We start from the raw sequence: 27,522 nt of genomic DNA on the forward strand, positions 1-27,522 counted from the left end.
ATGAAGTTTTAAAAATCTATTGATGATCTGGTATTTATTTTATAATTTTTAATGAAATAGTTAAATCTATGTTCATGTTTAATTAAAACAAAACCACACAAACGTTGTACTACAAGCATTATAAACAAAAAGAATAGCCCTATATGTTGATATATCAACTGCAGGATAGTGTCCGCAATACGGAAATGGCAAATAACCGCTACGAGAAGTACCGTTTTAGATAAGCCGATTGATCTAAACGAAAAGAAAAACAAGATGGGCGACGTCGACACTTTATTTCGACGAGTTTTAGTTGTTTTAACTTTTTTAGTGATTGCAAACGGTATTTAATTTTAGTCTAATGATATAAATTTGAAATTATTCAATTAATTTACTCTCAGTATTAATAGATTCATATGTTGATGTCTTTAAAAAAAATCGCGGGAAAATGCATTCCTCAAATAACGAATTTAGCGGCTGGGGTAAAATATCTGATTTACATTTTACTTTTGCATCTAGCATCAAATGCACACATCTAGAACCAGGTGCAAACTTTGCACACTTCTAGCACTTATTGTGCACTTGGAGCGTTGAGTGTACACTTCTAGAACCAGTTGCACTCTTCATGCAGCATGAGAAACACACTTTACATGGCGTGCACACTTCTAGCATTGATTGTGCACTTCTAGCACCATTTGCACACTTAATGCATCATTCATTTTTTAACTGTACTGGTTGGAGAGCAGTTCTGGTTGGAAGCAGTAGCCAGCAATTGCCATTTTCTCTTTTCATTTATGGTTTTGAACACAGGCATCTGAATCATTGTTTGTCACTAAAATATATTGTTTAAAACCATTTTGGGTACATACAATGAGATAAACAACACATCTGAAGATAAATTGAAGATTTTAATTTGCTGTACTCTTTCCGACTAAAGAAAAACATGAGAATTTGACATTGAATTATGCTTGTTTGTCTAAAGACAATATAGTTATACCAACATATCGCACACCATTTTAAAGGTATTTGACTCTTCTTTCCATGTCACTTATTTAAAAATGGATTGTTTATATGTTGGTTGAGAAATTTACATAAAACTGGACTCTACCGTGAAATCGGGTAAGTTTGAGTTACATACCTTGTTTCTTTTTTGTATATCAAAGACACTAAATATCTTCAGATGTGTTGTTTATCTCATTGTATGTACCCAAAATGGTTTTAAACAACATTTTAGTGACAAACAATGATTCAGATGCCTGTGGTTTTGAAGGCAATTGAAAGTGTTATTTCTTAAAATACATAAATTTGCCTCGAATGTAAATTGTATTTTATTGATTGCCCCCTTCGTCGCCCAAATTTGGCGAGCTTCATGCATCAGGGATAATAAAAATTCCGGATTAATCTGGAATTCCAGATATTTTGAGATTAATGTAAATCTGTTGAGTTTTTTTCTGGGGGGAGGGGTACAGGGAGCGATTCGAGCTCAGTTCGAACAATATGGATACGAAAGGTGAGTTTTCGGAAGTGTAAAGCCGGAAATTAACGAACCTATTTACGTCTTGGCAATCGAGCTATATGATTGGTTAAGATAGCATCCGGTGATTACGGAAATTACCGATGGGACTAGAAGACAGTATCCGGATGGTCGTATCCAGATATGACTGACGACGAAGACGAATAAACGGGTATTTGAAAATTGGAAAAAAAGACGACCACCACCAACTTCTAAAAAATATCGTCGATTTTAAGGGTATATATGCTATTTATTTTTAAGAGAAATTCCCGAAACGTTTCTTTTTAAGTTAATAGAGAGTGATAAAACTGAGAATGAATTTTGCGCATGTAGCATTATTTCGGACATCCCGATTCGGATTGTGTCATAATAATCAATTTTTATTTTATAAATTTTATTTGGCCGATGGAAGTTTACGCTGTAAACCGTTTCTTTATTATTCTCATAATGTTTGAAGCATTGTTCTCAATAAGAAGTGGCTGTTGACCTTTATGGTTCAAATGAAAATTGGTTTGGTTCAAATTTGGTTTGGTTCAAATTAAAAAAAAAATGAGTAAATATTTTGTAGTAGTAATATATATTACGTAGAGGCAGTCATTTTATTTTCTATTTGAGACAGTGCAACAAAACTTCTTGAGGACCCAGTTTGAGTGAGATTTAAATTCTATAGTTGTAATTTGTATTCCCAGGTATGTTGATGGTTACAAGTCAGGGAAGAACAGACACCTCAGCCAGTGCATCCAGTTCTTCCTGTCAATGACTCACAATTCAATCTAGGGGCCATGATAATGGATTTATGGCTGAACATGCTCCCTGGCACCACAATAGTGTGTCTTACTTAAGACACTTGCCAAAGATACAAAAGCTCTCAGTAAATTAAAACTTCAAAGGTGTACAGCATCATACAAGATGACTTACGGAGTGGCTAGCCATTTCAATGATGAACATGTGGAAGAGTTAATGGATCTTGGTTTTGTTTCAACTAAGACAAGTCAACAAGCACAAACAACGAGAAAACTGTTGCAGCTTTTTCTGCTATAGAGAAAGAAATAGTGTTGAGACATTTGGCCCCCTTAAAAATCACAAGGGCTGATTCTGAATCAATTTTCATGGAATTTGAAAGCCCGTTTGAGAGACTTGAACTGCCGTGGGACAATCTAGTTTGTGTGCTACTGGACTCATGTAACACCATGAGGGGAAAAAATCTGGCTTGGGGACCAGAATATGTCAAAGTCCACCATGTCCACAATGGCTTCGCTGCCAAAGCATTTAAGTCCCGTTTGGATATTACTTGGAATAATATATATATATTAATTAATAACATTATATTCCCATCAAATGTGCAGAAAATTGAATTAATACTCTTATGATACATAAAAATTGAATAAATAACACTTTTACAATAAACATTTGCAAGCATGATAATTGATATGTTGTTCATTATTATAAATCAAACATCACACAGTGTAGACTGTTCATACACAGGCATTTGATCATAGCCAGTTGAGTTTTATGGGAAGTGGACAACTGAACCAAAATGTCAGGTACATGTCTAATGCCTGTGACTTCAGGTAAAAAAAAAAGTAAATTTAACTTTGTTTAAAGACAAAGGTGTTAAACTTCACTGCTAAGATACCTGATAATTGTTCTGATTGTGGATGTCTCGTGTTGAACATAATTATATCTACCAAACCGAAAGGTGTACTCCTTGAACACTATTCTAAGGCAAAAAAGGGTATTAGAATCCCTGAAATACGGGCCCCCTGAACCCCACGCAGACATTTTCAGGATTGGCAACTTGGCTCTGTTATCATCCCTGATGCATGAGGTCACAAGTTTTGATAATAAGCAATCAAACAACATTGACCCCTAGTTTGTGTAACTACAAGCATTATTCCTGTCAATACCATTTTTAATGAGAAAATCTTTAAAAAGTGCCTGACACTGCTCTCCAACCAGTAAATAATTATGGAGAGCAATTAAAATTCACATCAATCAATGGAAATTGTTTTTTTATTATTATATCATATTTCTTCCATGTGTTTGAATTCTTTGAGCTATAAGTTAATTGAAATGAAATAATCTGCAAGTTTTCTCCAAAATGAAATTTTTGGTACTTAAAAGGAATAAATTTTGAAAGTTTTAGCCCAGTTTAAGAAATAATATAATTCCAAACTTTCTTGATCTGAAGCTCAGTAACTTATTAGACGCTTGATTCATAATGGGTAATATTATATAGGCAAAATTATGAATATTTCCAAAACGGACCACACCTGCCTTCAAATCTGTCAAAATGTACATTGTACACTCATCTTGAGCTCCGGAAGAACCACCTTAAAGCAGAGCACTGGTGGTGTTGGAGGTGTGTTTAGCAGAATTGTCTATCAATAACAATGACAGCGGTAAATATAGTGATCAAGTTGCTTGTTTGCAGGAATGTTTATTATTATGATATCCTAAACAAAATCATGTTTGTGATTAGATCATTATTGCAATTGAATAACAAACTGATTTGCATGATTAAATCTTAATCAGTTGGTGACGTGTGGTTGTATTTACTTTGGCAAAAGACAAATAAAACAAACAAAAAGTTTGATAAAATTAAATGTTTTAAATTTTTAATGCTTTATGAATTTTTGCTATGCTTTAATATTCACTGACCTACTCTCATCCATATACATTTATACATCTCTGTGAAGAAATGAAGTTAAAGGACTTGATTTAATTTTAGAAGCCTTTGTTTAAAGCCTTCAAACACTGACATAAGGTAAACTTAAAACAGGTTATAAAAAGGGCAGAGTCGTGCAGAAGAGGGACAGGGTGCTAGGGAAGAAAAGGGCACATTATTCAGGGCTTTTTCTATAGTACCCCCGGGTCCGACTATCGGACCCATTCCCAAAGCTAAATATAAGATATTTTTCCCAATCTTCTTTTTTTTTTTTTTTTTTTTTAGAAATTCTTTTTACCTGTAATGGTTCTTTTTCAACATCCTAATAAATTATGTGATGTGAAGTTTTTTTAGTAATTGAACTCAGAAATCATTGTTTTCATCACATTCAGAGATATGAAATATTATCTGTCATGATTTATTGCAATAGATATTTACACCCCAAAGATTGATATTTCAGCCATTGTGGGTGTTTTAAAGGGAAAATATACTAATATCCGTATCATTTCCTAATTCACAGGAGACTAGACAGCTTTTTCTTTTCACTGTAAAATTTCCCAATTTCCTTATTTTCACGACGCAAAATTTCCCAAAATGTCTAGGGTCTTTTTCCCAAAATGGGCAGAAAAAGCCCTGTTGTTTGGCGATGTGAAGAACTTGAAACATGATGAATTTGACAGCAAGTGTCCGGAATTGTGTTAAATTGAAGAAACATTAAGTTTCAACTGCTCATGTTAAGTTTGTATGTATTTATAATAATATTAAAACTTTTAATCTAAACTAAAGAAAGGATTGATTATCTTAATTATTTTATTCTTTGAAGGCATAGGTGTGCACATGCTGAACTCTCATGAGGGCAGAAGAGTGCTATCATTAAAGGGCAGGATGAAGCACCCTTCCATAAATCTTTAGCTAAACCCTAATCTCTGTTTCAGGTGAAAGGCATTCGATTAAGATAGTAGAAGAACCATCCAGCTATGGGTAAGAAACAAGTAGCTATACAATACAGTTGAATACCATTTATCCGAAAATGAAGGTACCCAAAAAATTATTTTGGAATAGCGATATTTCGGATTAACAATTTTCAGAAAATGACAGCGTTCATGAATTATAGATGATGTGAATTACTAAGTCGTAAGGATTGTCATTGTCATTGTAACCTGCTCTCTTTTCAGTTTAATGAACAGCTACCAAGGCGGGGCAGTGGCGGAGACCAATGTAAATAAACTCAAGATGAGAGTTACACCTTCAAACTTCTCTGGACCTCCACTCTTTTCTAGGCTGAATGGGAAATGTTTCTCTAAGACATTTGATGAGTGAGTACAGCATACGTTATTTTCATGTTCCTGATGTTAAATCTGTAATGAAGCTCAAGATTTTTTCATGGCATCATGGAAATGTTTAACATTATTATATAAAAAGATATTTAAATTCAGTGTTAAAAAAAGCAAAGAACCAAGTACGCTTCTTGTGATCATTGTTTGAATCAAGGTAATTGTATTGTGGAAGACCTGGTGATGTGGGCGGTTCGGACTTTGCTGTGTAATAAATGTTTACCTTCACCAATACATAAATGTTAAGGTAATCACATGAAACATTGTTCACATGTTATCAGTGATAAAACCCATATATGTGTATCAAGGCCTGTCACTCTGGCTTCAGTCAGTCATGCTATACCCCTGTAATGAACGATACATTCATGCCAATGTTCCTGTTAGACGATGGATGTTCTAATGTAGCAACATGTCAATGAGCTGAACAGACTAATGTTGTAATAATGTATTTCAAAATCATTGTTTAATTTGTTACATGAAATAAAACAGACTTATGTTGTGATAACATATTTTGATTTTTTTTTTTAATTTGTCATAATGAAGTTATGTCTAAATTTGGTATACTGGTATATTCTCCCTGTTTCAGCTACAAGTATGAGTTTTGTCCATTCTGGAACGTTACTCAGCACGAGCAGTCTCTCAGGTGGAACCCTTATAGCGGAATACTTGGGTAGGCTTGCATGCTTTCCATGTGTGCTAATTTTTATGTTCAATTATACTTAAGGTTCCAACAGTTTGAGTAAAGTCCAAGTTTGAGGGAGAATTCTAGAAAAAGAATGTTAAGTCATCACTAAATTGTAAAAAAAAATCTGAATGTCCACAGCAAACACTTCAATCAAGGACTGCCAAATATGAGCTAGTAAGAATCAAAGACTGTGATATTGTTAAGTTTACATACTATCGTAATAATGCATTAAAATGTATGCATAAGGTATGCAATTCATTTTATTTTTTCTAAGATAACCCAGGGTTTCCGCCAGCCCTTTATGGCTTGTCGGGCCCGATGTGCCTTCCGCTGGCAAGGCCTATTACCGACACGCGTTAATTATGCCGACATGCTTTAGTCCGTGTAGCGCAATCCTTATCAAAACAATCATCAGTTTTGACAATACACGATTTTGTTGCGATTACAACGGTTGCAACGGTTGACTGAGAGCCAGTTTGTTTGTTTGTTTATTTGAGTTTATCGAGGTCTGCCCGCGCCCATTGGCTGCATTATGGCTTGACCCCGCCGTGACGCCATCACGACTTAAATTGTGTTTGAATGCCATAAGTGACATGAGATAGAAGTGACAGCAATTCGCAGTCAAATCCAGACAATGGAAGACTTGAAGAAACAGAGTGAGATACAAGAAATCCGGGTGCGATACCCTAGCTCTTTGCGAAGAGACCTCTTGGTTCTTTAACGTGCTCGGTGTAAAGCACCGATACACGGGATACAACTTTCCTGGGTAGGACCAGTACTGAGTACACCACTTTCCCAAGCACTACCCTTTAAATGCCAAGCGCCAGGCAAGGGAGCTACTTGTACCAGCTTTTAACGTCTTTCGGTATGACGCGGCCCGGGATCGAACCCACGACCTCCCGCTCCGTAGGCGGACGCTTAACCACAAGGCCACGGAGGCGGTTAAACTGAGAGCCAGAAGGCGTGTTGGGACATTTATATCAGCCATTCAGGATCGACGACAGCATGAAGGCGTGTCGGTGAGGTTCAACAATGCCAATTAACCAAACTCCTATTCTTTATCAGAATGAGAATGTGTGAAAAACACCACCGTCGTAATTGCGACCTTCATCCCTATAATCATCTATGACCGCAAAGTAAACAATAAGTGTTAATTGATTTCGGTAACATAAATCATGTGTCGTTTTATTTTGTTTCTTAATCCCGAGTCCGTTTGTTAACCAATTATTAAATTATAATTAAGAACCGTGTTAAGATATCTGTGTTAATATAAACAAGGGTTATGCTATGTCGTCTTAATTAATTGAGTCGCGTTCCCGTCTTTAATTTAAATGTGTAAAGTTATATTTTGTGTTGCTTATTATTAAACTTTGATTATTTCATCGTTCTTTAATTTATTTAGAAAAAAGATAAATAAATCTGAAAATACACATTACACATTTAGTTATTATTTAGCCAACCCGGCCTTAAAAATATTAGCTGTTGCAGCTTTAAATACGAATACACGAGCAGTCGCTTTGCTCCAGGCTCTTTTGTGTTCCAGCATGCAGCATGCGTGCTTTACACGTTTTGATGTGACGTCAACGGTGTCAATATAAATAATACCCGCACTAAACGAAACATGATTCGATGAATATCGTCGATATTGTATTGTCGGAAAACTTGAGAAATACCAATAATTAAGGAAGAGAAACCATTAAACCTTTTCACAAATAATTTTAATGTTAATCGGACTATAGTTGGTAATTCTAAATCATAGGAACATTACTGTAAACTTGTTTAAAATGCAGGAAATTGCACCATTTTGGATACGAAAATTAAAAAAAATCGACGTCGGGGGGGGGGACACCCCTCCCAAACCCTCCCCTTCCGACAGGCCTTAGGAAATTCCTGGCGGAAACCCTGTAACCCGTCATGTACGATATATATTAACCTATTAACTTGTTGGTACATGTTTGAAGAGCATGTTATTGGTAGAGGAAACCGCAGTTGTTGCAGTTTTAGCTTGTTTCATAGCAGAAATATCTATTGTTGTCCCTCAGTATTCCCCTGTGGCATTCACTCACTTCTTGGGCTGTGAAATCCAGTCAGAAAATGCCTTTGTAAACTCTTCTTTTGATACATATGTATATTGTTTTAACACTGGTATAAGGCAAGTCTTAAAGCAATGTCCATGTAGACACAACACGATGTGGGCACTCAACCAGATGTAACAAGGTGAGAGGTATGAGTTGTACGATCGATGTTGCATAACTTGGAGACAGTGCTGTTGCAAACATACTCTTACCAGTGCTGGTCGATAAGGAGATGCATTATCTTGCAAAAACTTTGACACCTCACGTTACTTGAGCGCTTGGTACCATTTTGATCAAAAACAGCACAACATGATCCCTAAAAATATATCTGTGACACTACTGTGCTCAGGTACTTTGATTCAGGCTACAATCATGTCGCTGAAAAATATAGATCGTACATCAGCTGCCTGACTGTCCTGTGCCTGCTTTCACAAGACCTTCAATATTACCACCCACCCACATTCTGTTAATTATTTTGCTCGTGGGCTAAAAAACGAGCCATGTCAAATCACCCATGACAGTCTGCTGAGAGTCCTTGTCTTTGAATGACATTGGGGTAATGCCGATGCCTCTTCCAAATGTGCCACCTTCTGTTCTGATGTCAACAAGTGTTCTGTCCATCATAACCAATCATTGCTTATTTGAGTTATTTCAATAAAATCAATTACCAAATATAAAATATAACCTGATGTGTCTCCTATGTAAGACCGGCGATTTGGTCAAAGAGAACGAAAGCGACTTGAGTCGATTCTCTCAGATTTCAAAGACAGTTGCCAAGTGAACTGCAAATATGCATGAGAGTCAATTACAACCTTCCTGATCAAAAGAGACTTTTCATAAACATTCAATCATATGAATTACCCACAGGGATGTGATTTGTCAGCTAATTTGCAGAAATTCTGCAGATTTTATGCCCACCCTCTGCTGATTAAAAAGTTACTAGAGTGCTTTTGGTTGTTAAGTTGACATTCCAGTTTGCTTTAAATTTAAAGTCAGGAGAGCCCTCCAAAGGCATCTAAATAGCCAGTTTTTCTTTTACGGCAGTGTGCTTTTGACCCCAAGAGTGCCCCCAAGAACCCATGGCTGAAATGGTTTAAGCCCTCCAGCTGTCAGGTCAATCACATCCTTGTACTCAGAAGAAACGTTGTTAAATACTGAAGTGCATTTTCAATGATGCTCTATGTTTATTTGTGTTGTCATTTTAATTTGCGCAATAATACCTGCTATGATGTGACATCCGCATAGTGGAATACTGTATTTTGCGGTATGTGTCGCTTTCAGATTTAATGATGCATATATAAGTAACTGATACAGAAAAACAACATTTTAACAGCTTTAACACCAACAATATCATCACTGTATAATGTAATGTCTGCCCTTGCAGAGTGTGGCAGGAGTGGGAGATAGAAAACAACACATTTGTTGCCATGGTGATGAGGGAGGGGGACAAGTGTGGGAACAAACACCGCACAACCAAGGTACGCCAGTCTCATCCAGTTTTGTCCTAGAACAATAAGCAGTTGTTCAAGAAGAACAGAGATGCAAATGGCTCCTTAATTATTCAAAGCTTGTGTACTTTTAGCTTGACTATTCAAAATAAGGAGAGTATACTACCCACCCTAGTGTCGGCGTCACACGTTGGTTAAGGTTTTGCATGTAAGTCATTATCTCAGTAAATACATCATTTACTGCATTGAAAATTTAGATATTTATTCCCAACTATCTAACCTATTAAATTAATAAAGTTAGATAATACTTTTTTGAATAAAATGGAAATTATGGGCCTTTATTATTTAACTTAAAATTCTGGTTAAGGTTTTGTATGTAAGCACACGTAGGTTAATATCTCAACAACTACATGTACTTGATGTATTGCATTGAGACTTTATACAATGGTACTCAACCATCCAATTTACTTAATTAACCAATTTAAATAATTCTAGTTTGCACTAAATTCAAAAATGGCCCTTTTTTATTCAACATAGAAATTCTGCTCCACTGTCATTGAGGAAAATATGGTTACGCTTGCATAATTGTATACAACCTATAATACATTTATAAATGTATTGCATGCTATTTCATTAAAGGCTAAATGTTAATGAATTTTACACAAATCTTCGCAAGCATCATTCTAATCTAATTTTATCCATGTATGTTTTGCCAAAACTTTTCAATCCTTGCTCTGAAAAGCAGTGGAATTGTCGAGTGCGCTGTCTCTGTGACAGCTCTTGTTAGCTTTTGTGATCACTTCTAGTCTGTTGTTTGTCATCTACAATTTGTTTGTTGACACACAGTGTCACATTTCTGAACCAATTTTTAATCAAACTTGGACACATTATATATGGCCACAAGATCTCAGCCAAGATCGATTATTGTGAATTTGTCCGAATCTGATCAGTTTGTCAAGAGTTGTTGCTCTTGATTTAACATTGTTCACAAATCATATTAATAATTTAGAGAGAATATTTATGACCAAAAACACCTTGGTTAATTTCGTTTTTAACCCAAATCGAATAAACAGGTTGACCTTTAAATATTTAAACAGGTTTATTTCAAATGCGGAAAAGAGAATGTCATCACAAACGTATCAGAGCCGAGCACGTGTAACTACCGTGTGGACTTCACAACTCCATATACCTGCCATCATCAAGCCCTGCTGGTTTACCCAACCCTCAACTCCTCCCTCAAGACGGAGTGGGGCCTTCTTGAAGGCCAGCTGGCTGCTGGACACATCACAAAGAAGGTTGGCGTCTTGTGACGATACAACTGTACATGTATTGTCATTTCAGATAACTCTTTTATCTGCCCCTGAAATAAATTTCAAGCGGGAGATTTAGTCCCCAGATGTTATATTTCAAACGCCATGATTCAATTCTGGCATGAGTGCAGGGCTGTAGAAATTAATTCAAGTAGCAGGGAATATCCTAAAAGTAGGCGGGGGGTCTGGGTGTCCTCCCCCTGTTAGGGTCAAGAGGGCAAGGCCCCTTGTGGGATGAATTTAAGCCTTTTTAACCAAACATTCTAGTCTTCTGGTGCATGTTTATTTTGTAACAGGGAACCTTAACGTTAATGTACTATAATATGATGCTGAAACTGAGTACTATCCCCCACCCACCAGTCAGGGCTAACTAATGAACCAAACTACTGTCAAATTCAGATTCAGAATAATATTATAACATTCCAGACCACATGCCTTGTCATTTGCTAGCTATTCCCTCCTACCTCCTACCCCTCTACCAATTATATACTTTCAGCCACTGAATCACTATTAACCTCTGAAAATTAAACATCTAACTTCATTTTCTGTGGTTCTAGATATTTTACCTGCAGCTAACTTATTCCATTTTAATAACCAAAAGAAATATCTGGACACTTTGTGACATTTAAAGCGTACTAAATTTCACCCAACGTACATGTAAAATTCATCAAAATAATGGATTATTTTTAGCAGTGACATCACCGCATGCTTGTTCATTTTGTTTACACCTGGTTAACAGGCCTGTGTATATAAAATTTACTGTTGCGTAAATGGTGATAGGACTAACAGAAGGCCAGACACGCTCATGTTGCATACTTACTACGCTCCCGGCCCATTTCTACACCCCTGTGAGTGTAGCCAAAGTTTCTTGTACAATTCTTTGTATAAAAACATTGTTCCTTTTTTGTGAAACTCAGTGGAGTCAACTGAGTCAATACTTGTTAATGTTCGTGAAACTGTGGCCAAAATTCCCAAGGTCTAAAAACAGGCAGCAATTGTAATTTTTCTTTCATTCCTCTGCCATTGAAATACTCCAAGACACCAAAACAAATAATTTCACTTATTTCAAATGTCCAGCTTTACTTTTTGCTTGATTGTTGAAAAACCAATTAAAATTACAGAAACAAATTATAATACACATACGCTACACCCAAATAGCCAAAATTTGATGCATGGCATTAGAATTATAAATTGTTCTACCTATGTGGACTATCGGTTGAATTGTATTAAGGCGCAGATAAATGAGTTATCGAAGAGCACAATTGAATTATGCCTTAAACAAAGTTATCAAAGCTGTTGTGACCTAGACTTTTTGTTAAGTGTTTTGGTACATCATTTATAGTAATATTAACCATTAGTTTTCATATAAGATGAGAAAATTAAAGCTGGAAACGGGGCTTGCTAAACTTGCCCAAGGGTCAGATTTTCCAATCAATACAGCAAGCACACTAGTGGCCTGTAATTACCTGTTGATGTTGAAATCAGAATGTATTGCAAATGTATTGTAACTGACCAACTTTTTAAATGTTTTCTTATTATAGTGGAGGAACTTTACTAATTTGTATTGTTTATATTATGTATTTGTAAATATGTATTCAAAAGGTTTTGGTTAATCTGAGAATGATATAATTATTTTGGACTGATTTCAGGGCTATAAGAAGTATTTGTCTCGGGTATTCGTCAAGGCCGGCTACATGTTGTCCACGGAAACAAAGAACCTTGTCTCGGCAAAGGCTGTTGCCTTGGAAAAAAAGGAGGAGGCGAATAAAGATGGACAGTTTGACAATCTCTATACATGTACAGAGGTAAACAATGAAGAATAATAGTATTATTAGCTTGTCTGGTAGTCAGGGTATTTTGAAAGTATGTGAGTTATCCGGTTGCTGCCTGCAGGGTGTCATGGGGTTTGTCTGGACTGGCTGCATACTTTTCTGAGCCTGTTACACTAACAAAGCACAGACAAGCATTCGGGTGCTCTTGGTAGTTTATTGGAGTTTTGGATGGTTAGTGGTCAAGCTTTCAAATCCGCTTATTATACTTCGTTTGTGGGGGTATATAGGAGTGAACTTGTCGGTCGGTCGGTCTGTCCGTTTTCATGGTTTCCGGATGATAACTCATGAAAGGCTAGACAGATTTGAAAAATTTTTGGTACACGGGTGTTACATCAGAAGATACAGGTCAAGTTCGATATTGGGGCTGGTTGGGCCAAGGTCAAGGTCACTGTTACTAAAAATAGAAAAACGGTTTCCGGACGATAACTCATAAAAGACCTGACCGATTTGAAAAAAATTTGGTACACAGGTGTAACATCAGAAGATACAGGTCAAGTTCGAAATTGGGGCTGGTTGGGCCAAGGTCAAGGTCACTGTTACTAAAAATAGAAAAACGGTTTCCGGACGATAAATCATGAAAGGTTTGACAGATTTGAACAATTTTTGGTACACAGGTGTAACATCAGAAGATACAGGTCAAGTTCGATATTGGGGCTGGTGGGGCCAAGGTCAAGGTCACTGTTACTAAAAATAGAAAAACGGTTTCTGGACGATAACTCATGAAAGGTTTGACAGATTTGGACAATTTTTGGTACACAGGTGTAACATCAGAAGATACAGGTCAAGTTCGATATTGGGGCTGGTGGGGCCAAGGTCAAGGTCACTGTTACTAAAAATAGAAAAAACGGTTTCCAGGCGATAAATCATGAAAGGCTTGACAGATTTGAACAATTTTTGGTACACAGGTGTAACATCAGAAGATACAGGTCAAGTTCAATATTGGGGCTGATGGGGCCAAGGTCAAGGTCACTGTAACTAAAAATAGAAAAACAGTTTCCGGACGATAACTCATGAAAGGCTAGACAGATTTAAACACTTTTTGGTACACAGGTGTAACATTAGAAGATACAGTTTGGTACACAGGTGTAACATCAGAAGATATAGGTCAAGTTCGATATTGGGGCGGGTGGGGCCAAGGTCAAGGTCACTGCTACTAATAATAGAAAAACGGTTTCCGGACGATAAATCATAAAAGGCTTGACAGATTTGAACAATTTTTGGTACACAGGTGAAACATCAGAAGATACAGGTCAAGTTCGATATTGGGGCTGGTGGGGTCAAGGTCACTGTTACTAAAAATAGAAAAACGGTTTCCGGACGATAACTCATGAAAGGCTAGACAGATTTGAACAATTTTTGGTACACAGGTGTAACATCAGAAGATACAGGTCAAGTTCGATATTGGGGCTGGTGGGGCCAAAGTCAAGGTCACTGTTACTTAAAATAGAAAAATGGTTTCCAGACGATAAATCATGAAAGGCTTGACAGATTTGAACAATTTTTGGTACACAGGTATAACATCAGAAGATACAGGGCAAGTTCGATATGGGGCTGGTGGGGCCATGGTCAAGGTCACTGTTACTAAAAATAGAAAAACGGTTTACGGACGATAACTCATGAAAGGCTAGACAGATTTTAACAATTTTTGGTGCACAGGTGTAACATCAGAAGATACAGGTCAAGTTCGATATTGGGGCTGGTGGGGCCAAGGTCAAGGTCACTGTTACAAAAAATAGAAAAACGGTTTCTGGACGATAACTCATGAAAGGCTAGTTTTTCTTGTCAGCAGTGTAACTTCTAAATTACCCAACAGATTTAAATAAAACAATACATGCATGATAAAAGAAGATGCAGTGTGCAGTAACCTTGGAGTTATGGCCTCTTTTCAAAGGAATGGTTTGCCATTCCTGTGTCCAGGCGGCATTTGGGGGTATTCGTCACTCCTGTGACAGCTCTAGTTTCTTTTTTCGCAGATTCATACTTGAATTGAAGAGCAAAGAAATATTTATATTCATTCAACAAGTGTTGGATAATGGTGTGATTAGTATACATTACAGTACATAGAATTAATGGCTGCACTTTTTATCCCTGGCCAAACCTAGGGGGTGGGGTGTATATTGTTTTGGCTTTGTCTGTTCGTCAATGTTTTTCTGTCATGAACCATATCATGCTAAGTATTATGTTCTAAAAAAAAAAATCCATGAAAACCAGTTATATATGACTTCTGACACAAAATTAGAACGCATATTTTTATATTATATTTCAAAAATTGTTTTATGCATTTTTCTTAAACTGTTAGTAACAGTTTTAAGCCATAAATCAAATATTATCGAATGGAAATATTAAGATCTACAATCTGATTTTTTGTCAGCAATCTTATGTCATAGGTTTGCAGATATTTACGCTAAAATCTGCTCTTTCGGAGACAAAACATAAAAATGTTGTAAAAATGGTATATCTGTGAGAGTGCAGCTTTAAAATGTCTTTGACTTGGGTGTTATTTTGTTGCAGGAATTCCGAAAGCTTAAAAAGGAGGTAGAGGATCTTAAAGAGCAGTTGGAAAACAAAAATAGTAAGTGACAGTTGGAGCATAGGACTAGGTATCAAAGTTAATGGTTGCCTGAATTGTTCCCAGAAACAGTAAGTTACCCTTGGAGCTTTGATTAGGAATCAACGTTAATTCTGAATTGTTCCCAGAAGCAGTAAGTTACCCTTGGAGCTTTGATTAGGAACCAACGTTAATTCTGAATTGTTCCCAGAAACAGTAAGTTACCCTTGGAGCTTTGATTAGGAACCAACGTTAATTCTGAATTGTTCCCAGAAGCAGTAAGTTTCCCTTGGAGCTTAGGACAAGGTATCAAAGTTAATTCTGAATTATTCTCAGAAACAGTAAGTTACCCTTGGAGCTTAGGACAAGGTATCAAAGTAAATTCTGAATTGTTCCCAGAAACAGTAAGCTACCCTTGGAGCTTTGATTAGGAATCAAAGTTAATTCTGAATTATTCTCAGAAACAGTGAGTTACCCTTGGAGCTTTGATTAGGAATCAAAGTTAATACTGAATTATTCTCAGAAACAGTAAGTTACCCTTGGAGCTTAGGACTAGGTATCAAAGTTAATGGTTGTCTGAATTGTTCCCAGAAACAGTAAGTTACCCTTGGAGCTTAGGACTAGGTATCAGCGTTAATTCTGAATTATTCTCAGAAACAGCAAGTTACCCTTGGAGCTTAGGACTAGGTATCAACGTAAATGGTTGCCTGAATTGTTCCCAGAAACAGTAAGTTACCCTTGGAGCTTAGGACTAGATATCAAAGTTAATGGTTGTCTGAATTGTTCCCAGAAACAGTAAGTTACCCTTGGAGCTTAGGACTTGGTATCAATGTTAATGGTTGCCTGAATTGTTCTCAGAAACAGTAAGTTACCCTTGGAGCTTAGGACTTGGTATCAACGTTAATGGTTGTCTGAATTGTTTCCAGAAACAGTAAGTTACCCTTGGAGCTTAGGACTAGGTATCAACGTTAATGGTTGTCTGAATTGTTTCCAGAAACAGTAAGTTACCCTTGGAGCTTAACCTAGGTATCAAAGTTAATGGTTGCCTGAATTGTTCCCAGAAACAGTAAGTTACCCTTGGAGCTTTGATTAGGAAACAATGTAACTTCTGAATTATTCTCAGAAACAGTAATTTACTGTTTGAGCTTAGGACTAGGTATCAATGTTAATGGTTGCCTGAATTGTTCTCAGAAACAGTAAGTTACCCTTGGAGATTTGATAAGGAAACAATGTAACTTCTGAATTATTCTCAGAAACAGTAATTTACTGTTTGAGCTTAGGACTAGGTATCAATGTTAATGGTTGCCTGAATTGTTCTCAGAAACAGTAAGTTACCCTTGGAGCTTTGATAAGGAAACAATGTAACTTCTGAATTATTCTCAGAAACAGTAATTTACTGTTTGAGCTTAGGACTAGGTATCAGTGTTAATGGGTGCCTGAATTGTTCTCAGAAACAGTAAGTTACCCTTGGAGATTTGATTAGGAAACAATGTAAATTCTGAATTATTCTCAGAAACAGTAAGTTACCGTTTGAGCTTAGGACTAGGTATCAATTTTAATGGTTGCCTGAATTGTTCCCAGAAACAGTTAGTTACCCTTGGAGCTTTGATTAGGAAACAATGTAAATTCTGAATTATTTTCAGAAACAGTAAGTTACCGTTTGAGCTTAGGACTAGGTATCAATGTTAATGGTTGCCTGAGTTGTTCCCAGAAACAGTAAGTTACAGTTGGAGCTTTGATTAGGAAACAATGTTAATGGTTGCCTGAGTTGTTTCCAGAAACAGTAAGTTACCGTTTGAGCTTAGGACTAGGTATCAATGTTAATGGTTGCCTGAGTTGTTTCCAGAAACAGTAAGTGTCAGTTGGAGTTTAGGATTAGGAATCAATGTTAATGGTTGCCTGAGTTGTTCTCAGAAACAGTAAGTTACCGTTTGAGCTTTTATTAGGAAACAATGTTAATGGTTGCCTGAGTTGTTCCCAGAAACAGTAAGTTACCCTTGGAGCTTAGGACTATGTATCAAAGTTTATGGTTGCCTGAGTTGTTCCCAGAAATATTAAGTGACAGCTTTGATTAGAAAACAATGTAAATGGTTTTCTGAATTGTTCTCTGAAACAGAAAGTGACAGTTGGAGCTTTGATTAGGAAACAATGTAAATGATTTTCTGTATTGTTCTCTGAAACAGAAAGTGACAGTTGGAGCTTTAATTAGAGATGGTCATTAACTGTTCTCTGAATCATTCTTAGAAACAGTTGATGATCAGGGATCGACACTACCAGTTGTCTGATCATGCATGGAAACAGTAAGTGATTATGTAGTTGTTGTTGCTGAGTTTTTAAAGGTCTGCCCGCGCCGTATAATGGCTGCATTATGGCTTGACCCCGTCACATCTCCAAGTGTGTCTTAAACAAAATTTTGAAGCTAAAGGGGGGGTTTTACCCCCATCGGTTGATGAGATATTCGCCAAAGGAGTAATTTTGTACCCAAAATGCCGTGAAACCAGCGATGAATGACATCTAGAGTGGTCCCACAGCTCTGACTAATGGATATGGTTTCATTTCTCTAGTCTTAACTACAGTTAAGAAATGAAACCATATCCAATAGTCAGAGTGACTATGTCAGCTTTGATAAGAGATCTTGAGTAATGGTTGTCTGATCATGCATGTAGTACAATCCGGCAAGAAGAAAAATCTGCATTCAAGTCATATTATCTCAGATCAAATGAAAAATGTTGGGCTAGAAAATAGTCTTTGCCTGAATCTTTTTTCAGCACTTGTCCTTTCGTGCAAGTAATTGAAGATAACCACTTGCCCATAAACAGTTTTACTTGCCCAATATAACCAATTCATGCATCAATATATGGAAGCCAATATTTCAATATAATAATACAGTTCAATCAGGATTTGTGAATTGTTGCTGAAGAAATTATGAAAACATAGGGCTCTAAATTAAAAAAAAAAAATGCACTTGCCCGTTCGGGTAACTACCTGGGAATTTTGACTTGTCCAAAACAGTTTTTACTTGTCCCTAGCTTTGGCAACCCAATTCGAAGACTGAGAAAATCAAATCTATTTTTTTTTTTTTTTTTACAAAGAAACAAGTCTTCTGTTTGCTGTTTTTTGGTGAAATCAATGAGGTCTATTAAAATTGTTAAATAAAATCAAACACCTTTAAAAAAAGAAAAGAGCATAATTTCATGATATGGAAAGATTTTCGATTGGTAACATGCTTTGTCTGCTTTCAGTTATTCAGCAACATGACAAATATTGTATATTGATAATGATTATCCTAATGGGAAAGAGGGCTTTAATAAGAAGAACATGTTCATGTATTTAAGCTTAAAAATGTAGCACATTTTAGCAAGTGAAGATCTGATCAGGGCAAAACAATTTCTTAGGTACTCTTGCTGTCTTTAAAGTCAAAGTGGAGCTATGTTGATATCAGCTTCAGAAAAACATTTTAAAGTGTGCAATGTTAATGAACACTAACTTGGAAATATACACACTCAAGTAAAAGTGTTAGTTCTGGCTTTAATCAGAATTTTTAATTAACAGTGAGAGGAGCAGATACTCTACTCACTAAGGACAGCATTAGGACAGTATAATGACAGTGATAGTGATTGTCACATGACACTAATATATGGTTGTCTTTTACAGTTGAGGCAAACCACCACCCTGGGGTCATGGATGACATGTATAACCACATGGTGGACGACTGATACGCCCCAAGGAGGACACCTGACAGGACCACAGGAGACAACTGATACGCCCGCTCAGAGAGTTGCGTTGCTTCTTGTGGACATCTGCTGTAACATGTGGGCATGTGTTGTAAAAGAGTGACTAGAGCAAACGAGCAAACTAGCTGTGATATTGTGCTCAAAGCATTCCAAGACTTTGTTTCACTTACTACGGCCTCCTCTAATTTAGAGGCTTTTTTATCTGTTCTTCAAGTGCAATAATTTACGTGTGGGTTTACAGAACAGTGAAATAGTTTTACTGTGTTATTGCTTTCTTTTTTTGTTAACTCTTAACCAGTGATGAAGTATTTATCCATGAATATGTATAGAAGAGGGTTGATTTTCAGTGATTTTAATTAACATTCAATGTTTGAAATGTTCAATGATTTTCACCTGTATGGATTTTAATGTATGAGGGATCATTCCGTTCAATTGCACACATTGGGATATTGTTACTGTTTTGTCAATGTGTCTGTGAGTTTCTTAAACTGAGCTGACATGCATATCACAGGTTCAACCCCTTTCAGAAGGTTGTATGACCATTAATACAGTTTGTGTAGGTTCATGGACCAGTTTTAGGGTTTCCTATGTACGCAGGGATGCCAATTTTCCTCTTTTCAGTTGATTTCCTCTTTTTGGTCACAAAACTTGTTTTTATCTTATCTATACAAATATTGGATTTTTAGCTTGACTATTCGAAGAATAAGGAGAGCTATACTACTCACCCAAGCGTCGGCGTCACACCTTGGTTAAGGTTTTGCGTGTAACCACATTTAAGTCAATATATCAGCAAATACATCATGTATTGCATTGAAACTTTAGATATGTATTCCCAACTATCTAACCTACTAAATTAATGAAGTGCTACGGAATTAATGAAGTGGGATAACACTTTTTGAAAATAATGCAAATTATGGGCCTATTATTTGACTTAAAAATTCTGGTTAAGGTTTTGCATGTAAGCACACATAGGTTAATATCTCAGCAACTACTTGATGTATTGCATTAAGATTTAATACAATGGTACTCAACCACCCAACCTTCCTGATTAACCAAGTTAGATCACTCTTGTTTGCATTTAATGCAAATAATGACCCTTCATTATTCGACTTAGAAAATGTGGTTACGGTTTTCCATGTAAGCACACATAGGTTAATATCTCAGCAACTACTTGATGTATTGCATTGAGACTTTATACAATGGTACTCAACCATCCAATCCACTTAACTAACCAAGTAAGATAACTCTAGTTTGCATTAAATTCAAATTATGGCTCTTTTTTTTCGACATAGAAATTCAAATACATCATGTATTGCATTGAAACTTTATTCACAGGCTTCCTACCATAGAAATTCTGGTTAAGGTTTTGCATGTTAGCACACATAGGTTAATATCTCGGCAACTACTTAATGTATTGCATTGAGACTTTATACAATGGTTTTCAACCACCCAACCTACTTGAATAACCAAGTTTGATAACTGTATTTTGCAAGAAATAATGGCTCTTTGTTATTGGACTTTTACTGAAATTCTGGTTAAGGTTTTGCGTGTCACCACATTCATGTTAATATCTTAGCAAATACATCATGTATTGCATTAATTCTGATCTGATTTTACAGTGATCCATGTTTCGCCAAAACTTCAATTCTTACACCGAAAAGTGGCTGTAAAAAGCGGTTGTAAAAAGTGTGATGGGGAGACTTTCCTCTTTCTTTAAGAATTTGCATTGGCATTCCTGGTACATTTGTGAGTTGTGTTATGGTTAGTTCAGTCAACATTTCATATCAAGTCATGTATTTTGTTCATTTATACCAGACTTTGACACCAGACTGCTTTAGATTTCCCTTCTTTAAGGCCCCAAGTTTGCCTTTCTTTAATGTCCGTCCGTATGCCTGGCGTAATTTCATGTCTACTCCTTATCCAAATATTTTGAGGTCACTCGACATATTCCAGCCACATACATTCAAAGTCACATTTAAAGGGTCAAAGGTCAGGCTCATTTTCCTTGTCCATTCTCAATTGATGAATGCATTTCAAAATATCAAAAGTTAATATCTTTGAGTGAACTTCAAAGCATGTATACAAGCCATGTTTAGTCACACTTAGGGGTCAAAGTTCAGGTTGCATTTTACATCCATATTCAACCAATGAAATGATTTTGAAAATATTTGTTGGAACAAGCAGGCTCTGCACCATGTTACTAAAAGGTCAAGCCCACTTTTAAGGTTCACATGAATTGTTATCATTGATGAAGTCACCTTCACAAAGCACAAACATTTCTAATCAAATATTTACCACATGCACCAATTGTATTAAATTTTAATGCAAAGGAAGTAGGAACAAAAAATGAATGTGGCAATACCTGAGAATCTTATTCAGTACATAATTATGACCCCTTTGTTGGTCCTTCCTGGGACTAAAGTACATCAAACTTGGTAGGGAGGTTGCACATAACCCCTGTTGGATTTAAGGGGTGTTGGTCTAAGGTCATGATTGTGTCAACCCCCAACACAAAAAAGCAAGTCCTTCGATGTTCTCTGGTCAGCTTTCCTCAAACTTTGTCACAACCTTTGATTACCCCACAGACATTTAATTAAGAATTCATTATATTCGTGCTAGCGCTTCTTGGTCATATGCTGTACTGCACAATATTGAAATTAGCAATGACATGAGAATTCCTTGCGTATAAAACAGGGGTTAGTTCGTCGGCAGCTACTCTAAGTCTTTTCTTCGGTGGAGCTCTGGGGGTTGAGGGTTCTGCCGGTAGGGGTGACGAGTGTCTGTTGGCTGTCAGTCTATTAAATTCCTCTTCAATGGCGATTCTGAGGGACTCTGGTGTTTCCGGACTGTCATGGTTAAAGAGTTCCGCAGAGTTTGTCTGGGTTTCGACGGTCGTTTTCTGGGGGGTCCTTGGAGGGGTCAGTGTCTGGGTAGATGCATCTCTGGATGTTTGGAATTCGATGGTGTAGTTAGGCAGTGGGGAGTCGGGCTTCATGTTTTTTATTTCGTTGTCCCCGTTTTCAGAGAACTGACCGTTCATTTCTTCGTCCTCTGAAATTAATAATATTGATTCCTCGTCTGTTGATATGTTGGGTAGTATGGGGGTTTTACATTTTTCTGCGACGTACACGATTTCGAAGTCTTTTCGCCACATTATCTGTTCATTCAGTTCAATTTTGTTGTTTTCTGCCGCGTAATTTATCATGCGAAATACCATCCGAAAGTATTCCGGGTTTGCTTTTTTCTCCATTGGTTTCTGTTTGAGTACTTCTGATTGTTGTAGGTTGTGGAAGGCAAACATCCGGTTTTGAAAAGCACTTTTCTCGTTTGTTATATACTTCCATATTGGAGTGTTCGTGGTCAGTATTACTGGCTTTCGTACTAATAGTTCGCCTTTTTTTTCCCTTTACGTTCACGTACAGTTGTTCGCCCGCGAACACCTGCTTGTAAATTTCTGCTTGTTCCTGTGTCGTTATAGTGAGTTCGGATATTTGAATTAGTTCTTTGTCAACACATTCTTGGAACGCGAATTCCTTTGACACTATGTGCATTCCTATTTGGTCGCTGTCTGGAAGTATTGCCGATGTCCAGAATGTCTTTCCGGCGTTACTTGCTCCTTGCATGTAGAGGGTGTTTTTTGGGGGGGATTTTGCATCCCAACACTAGGAATAATGCGCCTAGTAATGCTTGTGCATCAATGTTTTGTTCGTGACACCATTTTTCAAGTAATGTATGAGTCTCGTACGGTGTCAGGAATTCCGGGCCTTCTTCTGGATCTTTTTCGAGAAATTTTTCGAGATATGTTCTCGTGTCCATTTTTCGTCGGAGTTTTACTTCTTCTGTTGCTATGCGTATCATCGATGCGCTTTGTGGGTGTCGTAGAATTTGAAACATGGTGTTTGCTTCTGTCTTGTCATCTTGAGATATTATCTTATCGAACAGTTTATGTTTGTCTATAGTTTGGAATCGTACCATGAACTCTACCAGTGTTTCTGTCATGTCTTGAATGATTGAATTCCGTTCTTCGAATACTTTCGATTTGGGCGATCTGAGTTTTTTCTTGTTGTCATATGGGGTTTCTAGTCCCGGTATTTTGATTTTTGGACTGTCGGTTTTTGGTTTCAGTTTTAGGTTTTTTATTGACTCCATGGTCGTTAGGAGGGTTTCATTATTTGTCCCCATGAATTCTTTCGGTTCTTTGAGCATGTATGCTAGGAAGTTTGATGGTTGTTTTAGGGTCTGGGTGCGTACCATACCTCCCATGAATTGAATTTGGGTTTTGGCATTCTTGAACATCGTGTTCTTTCCTATCTGCCCCTCATTCGTTACCGGGAAGACGGCGATATGTATGTGTTGTCCATTAAATTCGCAGTCTTTGTCTTGATCGCCGTCATGCCACGATAGGACACATGGGTGTTTGTTGATGTATTTTTTCAGTGCGTCGATGGCCTTTGTTTCGTCATCTGACAGGTTTTGATATATTGGTCTGGGAGTCATATATTTATATACGGGTTTTTGGAACAGTTTGTCATAATCACTATCGTAATCCACGTATTCTGTGATAACTCCACCTTCTCTTCCTTTGAGATATGTACCGTTGACGGTTTTGGCAATACCTGCCCTCAGTGTGTCTTTGTTGATGTAGTGACTCGCGTCGGTGATGACTACTGAATATCCTATTCTGGATTTGATTTTAAACTTTAGCCGGTAGTTGGCTTCTGTCGCAGCCCTCTCTTGCTGCGCAGTCATCTGAAATTTATTTATGTATTATGTTACCGCGTATTAATAGAGTAGCTCCAGGGGTTGGGATGGGGTTTGGTGTGGATATCGTCTTGTCCAGTTCGTTTATTTCTATGTTCGCTTCTTCCGTCTCCAGTTGTCCAATTTTTGTTTCGTGTTGTGTTATTTTTTCTTCCATTTGCGTGATAACCCCTTGAGTCAGTGTGTTCTTGGATTGTATGTCGGTAATGGTCTGGTTGAGAGAGACGACGGTTGTTTTCAATTGATTAATCAACGTCGTCAACTGAGTCTGTTTTCTGTTCATCGAGTCCACTTGTCTCGTCGCGTCAAGTACATTTTGGTTCATGGTGGGAAGTGCGTTTTTCAGGTAAGTAATGTCAGAGTCTTGATTTCCGTCATTTTGTCTCATTTTAATCAACCCCTTTTTCATATTGTCGATCGTCTTTTTCGTACTGTCTTGTATGTCTTTAATGTTATCGGTGATCTTTTTAACTGTATCTAATCCTGTTTGAACGGTTGTCACTACTGCCTGAACAGATTGAACAGTTTCTTTGACGGCAGTCATACCTTCTACGGCTACGTCAGCCACCCCCTTAGCCATCTGATACGTTTCTTTATAGAACTCAGATTCCTTATCAGCCATATAACCTGCGATAGCGACTCCTAACCTAGCGGAACTGAAGAGGGTGTTCTGCAATGTATTGACCCAATTGCTCGTGTCTAAGTCGTCTATGTCGTCGTGAATCCCTTGAACGTCTACTTGTATTTTTTGTTGTTCGTGTGTTCTTGTATTTATTTCTTTGGCTAGTGTTGTTTGTATTGTCATAATTGTTGTATTTATTTTTTGTATATTGCTCGCCACTGTGGTATTGAGGTATTCGTTCGTCACAACGTATGCTGCAATTGTTACAAAATCCTGGGCATGATCTAGATCTGTCCAATATACTATGATTTCGTTGTGACCCAAGCGGAGGAGTGAGTTGTCTTCTATGATAGCTAGTGATGCGCTCATGTGATATTGGTGTTTCGGTGGGTATAGTACGTATCTGATTACGTGTATGTTGTTGATCGAAAATTTGTCTATCGTCGACTTTAGAGTTAAATCGTATGTCAAACGTTTTCTTCCTGTAGTAGGGTATGTCTTGTGTGTGTCTGTTAGGTGAAATTCTGGGTAGGCAACTGCTAATACCTCCGTCGACTGTAGAGGATTCGCTATTGCCTCTAAATCTGTATAATCTATCAAGTCGTCTTTTTGGCATGATTTTATGTTGTCCCAAATGTGGTTATATATAACTGCGTCGTCTATGAATCCCCTTATTTCTACGTTTAATTCTCTTATGTCTTTCCACTGTTGTAATTTTATCATTTGTCGGTGGAGATGTATGAGATTGAACTCAAGTCTGGTAAGTTGTCTAGGGGGTCGAGGTCTTTGTCTTGTGTTTTGGCTGTTGAGAGTACTGGTTTTTTGTCTTGAAACGAGTCAATTTTTGCAAAAATCCTAATGGAGGAACCAGTTAAATAAGACTGCTGACAAAAAAATAAGATCGCAGATGTTTGATATTTAGTTCGAAAATTGATGTTTTATGCATTTTTCTAAAACCGTTAGTTTTGAACGGCAATATGAAAATCTAGATATTTGAGCAAAAATTTGCTCTTTCCAAGACAAAGTTGTAAAAATGGTAAATCTGTGAGAGTGCAGCTTTAAGATTTAAGACATGATCTTTTTATTAGATTTGACAGGTGAAAAATTTATTTATTGAAAGTGTATTTAAAGTATTAAAATTATGAAAAACACATGTATATTTTTGTCATTTATTCACTTTACACAGCAGAATGTGATTTTAATTCAAACATTTTTTATACCTTTTACATGTCGGCCATTGGAGCGCCCTAACATTTTGTAATGTCACAGTGAGTGGAAAATGGACAAAGTGAGCATGGTTTCTTGGTGTTTCATTTTTGGAGGTTTATACAAATAAAATAGAAAAAAAATCAGGGAATGTAGCTCCCCATAGGATTGACTGTGTTCTGTTTAATGTAAAAGTTCTAAACAAAATTCAAAATCTGATCGTCAACTTGCATAACTTACTAAAGAGCTTAATGTCGACGAAAAATAAAATTAAATATTTCATGGTTTAAGCAATTCAAAAAAAAAAATATTTGGTTTAAGCAATTCTTTCACATATTTAGTAGCTTTATATTAAAATGCTGCCTTGTTGCAAATTTTGAAATTGTTTGTTATACTTGGTGCACTAGGCTCAATTTTGCAAATGTGCCAATCAATAGGTTGTGGTGCGCATGAATTGTAACTTTGTAGGAAACAAATGGATAGAAATCTGCAACAATTAATGTTGATCTTTTTAAAGTATGACAATCTCCAACACTGCTTGGCAAACTTTAAGGTATTTGAACGCACAAATTGCATAACTTTAAATTAAGGCCCTTGAAATTGTCAAAAATTGCTTAGTAGCAAGGTGAAAATTACAGTCTAAGAGAGACAACCTGTACTCAGAGAGTGCAGTTGGGTTTTCGCATTTATCTCCCTTGCCTTTGGTAAAGCAGACTAATTGCTTTAAAAGAGCTTGTGTGAAAAGAGCCTCCATTTTAACCTGACAATCTCAGTTCTTTTTGAAAACCATCTATGACTGGATAATGGCCTTGAATTTTCAAAACTGCTATGATAACACAATGGAGCCTCCTATCTGATTTTCACTCAACCTAGACAGTAGTTAAACATTTATGAAACTTTGGTTCCTTCCGAAAACCAGGTCCATCCAGGAGTGACAGAGTTATGGCTCTTGAACATTTCGGTAATCAATAGAGTCTTTATATTCAAATTATATGTTTCAACTGCAATGGTGGAGCCCATAAATTAACAGAATGCTAAAGCAAACTATCAGTACATGCTCTGGATGGAAAATGACCAAACAATCCATGCCAGTAGAGCATAGAGCCTCATGGGCCCTCTTGCTATCTATTCATGTATTGTTAACTGCTTATATCATTTTTGAACACCCCGATTCTTACATATTTGGGGATGTGATTGACCATACAGCAGAGGGGCTGAAACCATTTTAGCTATGTCAGTCTGTGCTTAAAGTCCCTAAACCGGGTTAAAGGAGGTGATCACCCTGCTGCAGAAGCAAAACTGACTTAAGTTGAAGCAAACTGTAGTGTTAATACTAACAATACATACAGTAACAACCAAAAGCAAACATATCTCCAGAAATACTACGCTCAACGGCAAACTAATCCCCAGAGGCACAATTTCATCACAGAACAACACTCCCCAAGTTGCATTACACTAAGACTTGTGTAACAGTTCGTGAATTTTGATCGACAAAGGTCCATAAATGCTTATTCAAGGGCCATAACTAGTTTTACAAAGTGCTTTGGGGAATAAAACCCCGGGTGCACAACTTCATCACCTAAATGACATTTACCTGACTCTTGGTAATACAGTGTTGAGCAACAAATATCCAGAAATGCCTATTTTTGCCAATTCAAGGGCCATTCCTTCGGTTTTCCGAAGTGCAACAGGGAACGAAACTCAAGGTACACAACTTCTACACTTGAATAACATTCAGCCGATGTTTCTTGTGAAACACGTTTGCAAATTTAAGGGCCATAACTTTACTATCTGCAGTGAAAGGATT

At 37.0% G+C, this 27,522-nt stretch overlaps 1 protein-coding gene across 2 annotated transcripts; it reads left to right on the forward strand.

Moving 5' to 3' along the window:
- Positions 1-255: 255 nt before the first annotated feature.
- On the forward strand, positions 256-25,660 carry LOC128210948 (N-acetylglucosamine-1-phosphotransferase subunit gamma-like). Of its 2 annotated transcripts, XR_008257176.1 has the most exons (10): positions 256-322; positions 5,096-5,141; positions 5,336-5,476; positions 6,081-6,164; positions 9,639-9,732; positions 10,800-10,997; positions 12,662-12,817; positions 15,356-15,416; positions 19,047-20,489; positions 20,667-25,660. XR_008257176.1 is itself a non-coding variant. In XM_052915293.1 (9 exons), the coding sequence occupies exons 1-9, from the start codon at positions 256-258 to the stop codon at positions 19,106-19,108; spliced, it is 909 nt and encodes a 302-aa protein (XP_052771253.1). In that variant the 3' UTR covers positions 19,109-25,660. The 2 variants fall into 2 exon arrangements, 1 of the variants encoding a protein (XP_052771253.1); XM_052915293.1 differs by having other exon boundaries at positions 19,047-25,660.
- The last annotated feature ends 1,862 nt before the right edge of the window (positions 25,661-27,522 follow it).

The sequence above is a fragment of the Mya arenaria genome, chromosome 2, assembly GCF_026914265.1.
Source record: "Mya arenaria isolate MELC-2E11 chromosome 2, ASM2691426v1".
NCBI classification, from domain to species: Eukaryota; Metazoa; Mollusca; class Bivalvia; order Myida; family Myidae; genus Mya; species Mya arenaria.

Coding starts and splice junctions, on each gene's coding strand:
- LOC128210948 (XM_052915293.1), top strand. CDS start 256: ATGGGCGACGTCGACACTTTATTTCGACGAGTTTTAGTTGTTTTAACT. Junction 9,733..10,799: donor ACAAACACCGCACAACCAAG/GTACGCCAGTCT, acceptor ATATTTAAACAG/GTTTATTTCAAATGCGGAAA. Junction 10,998..12,661: donor CTGGACACATCACAAAGAAG/GTTGGCGTCTTG, acceptor GACTGATTTCAG/GGCTATAAGAAGTATTTGTC.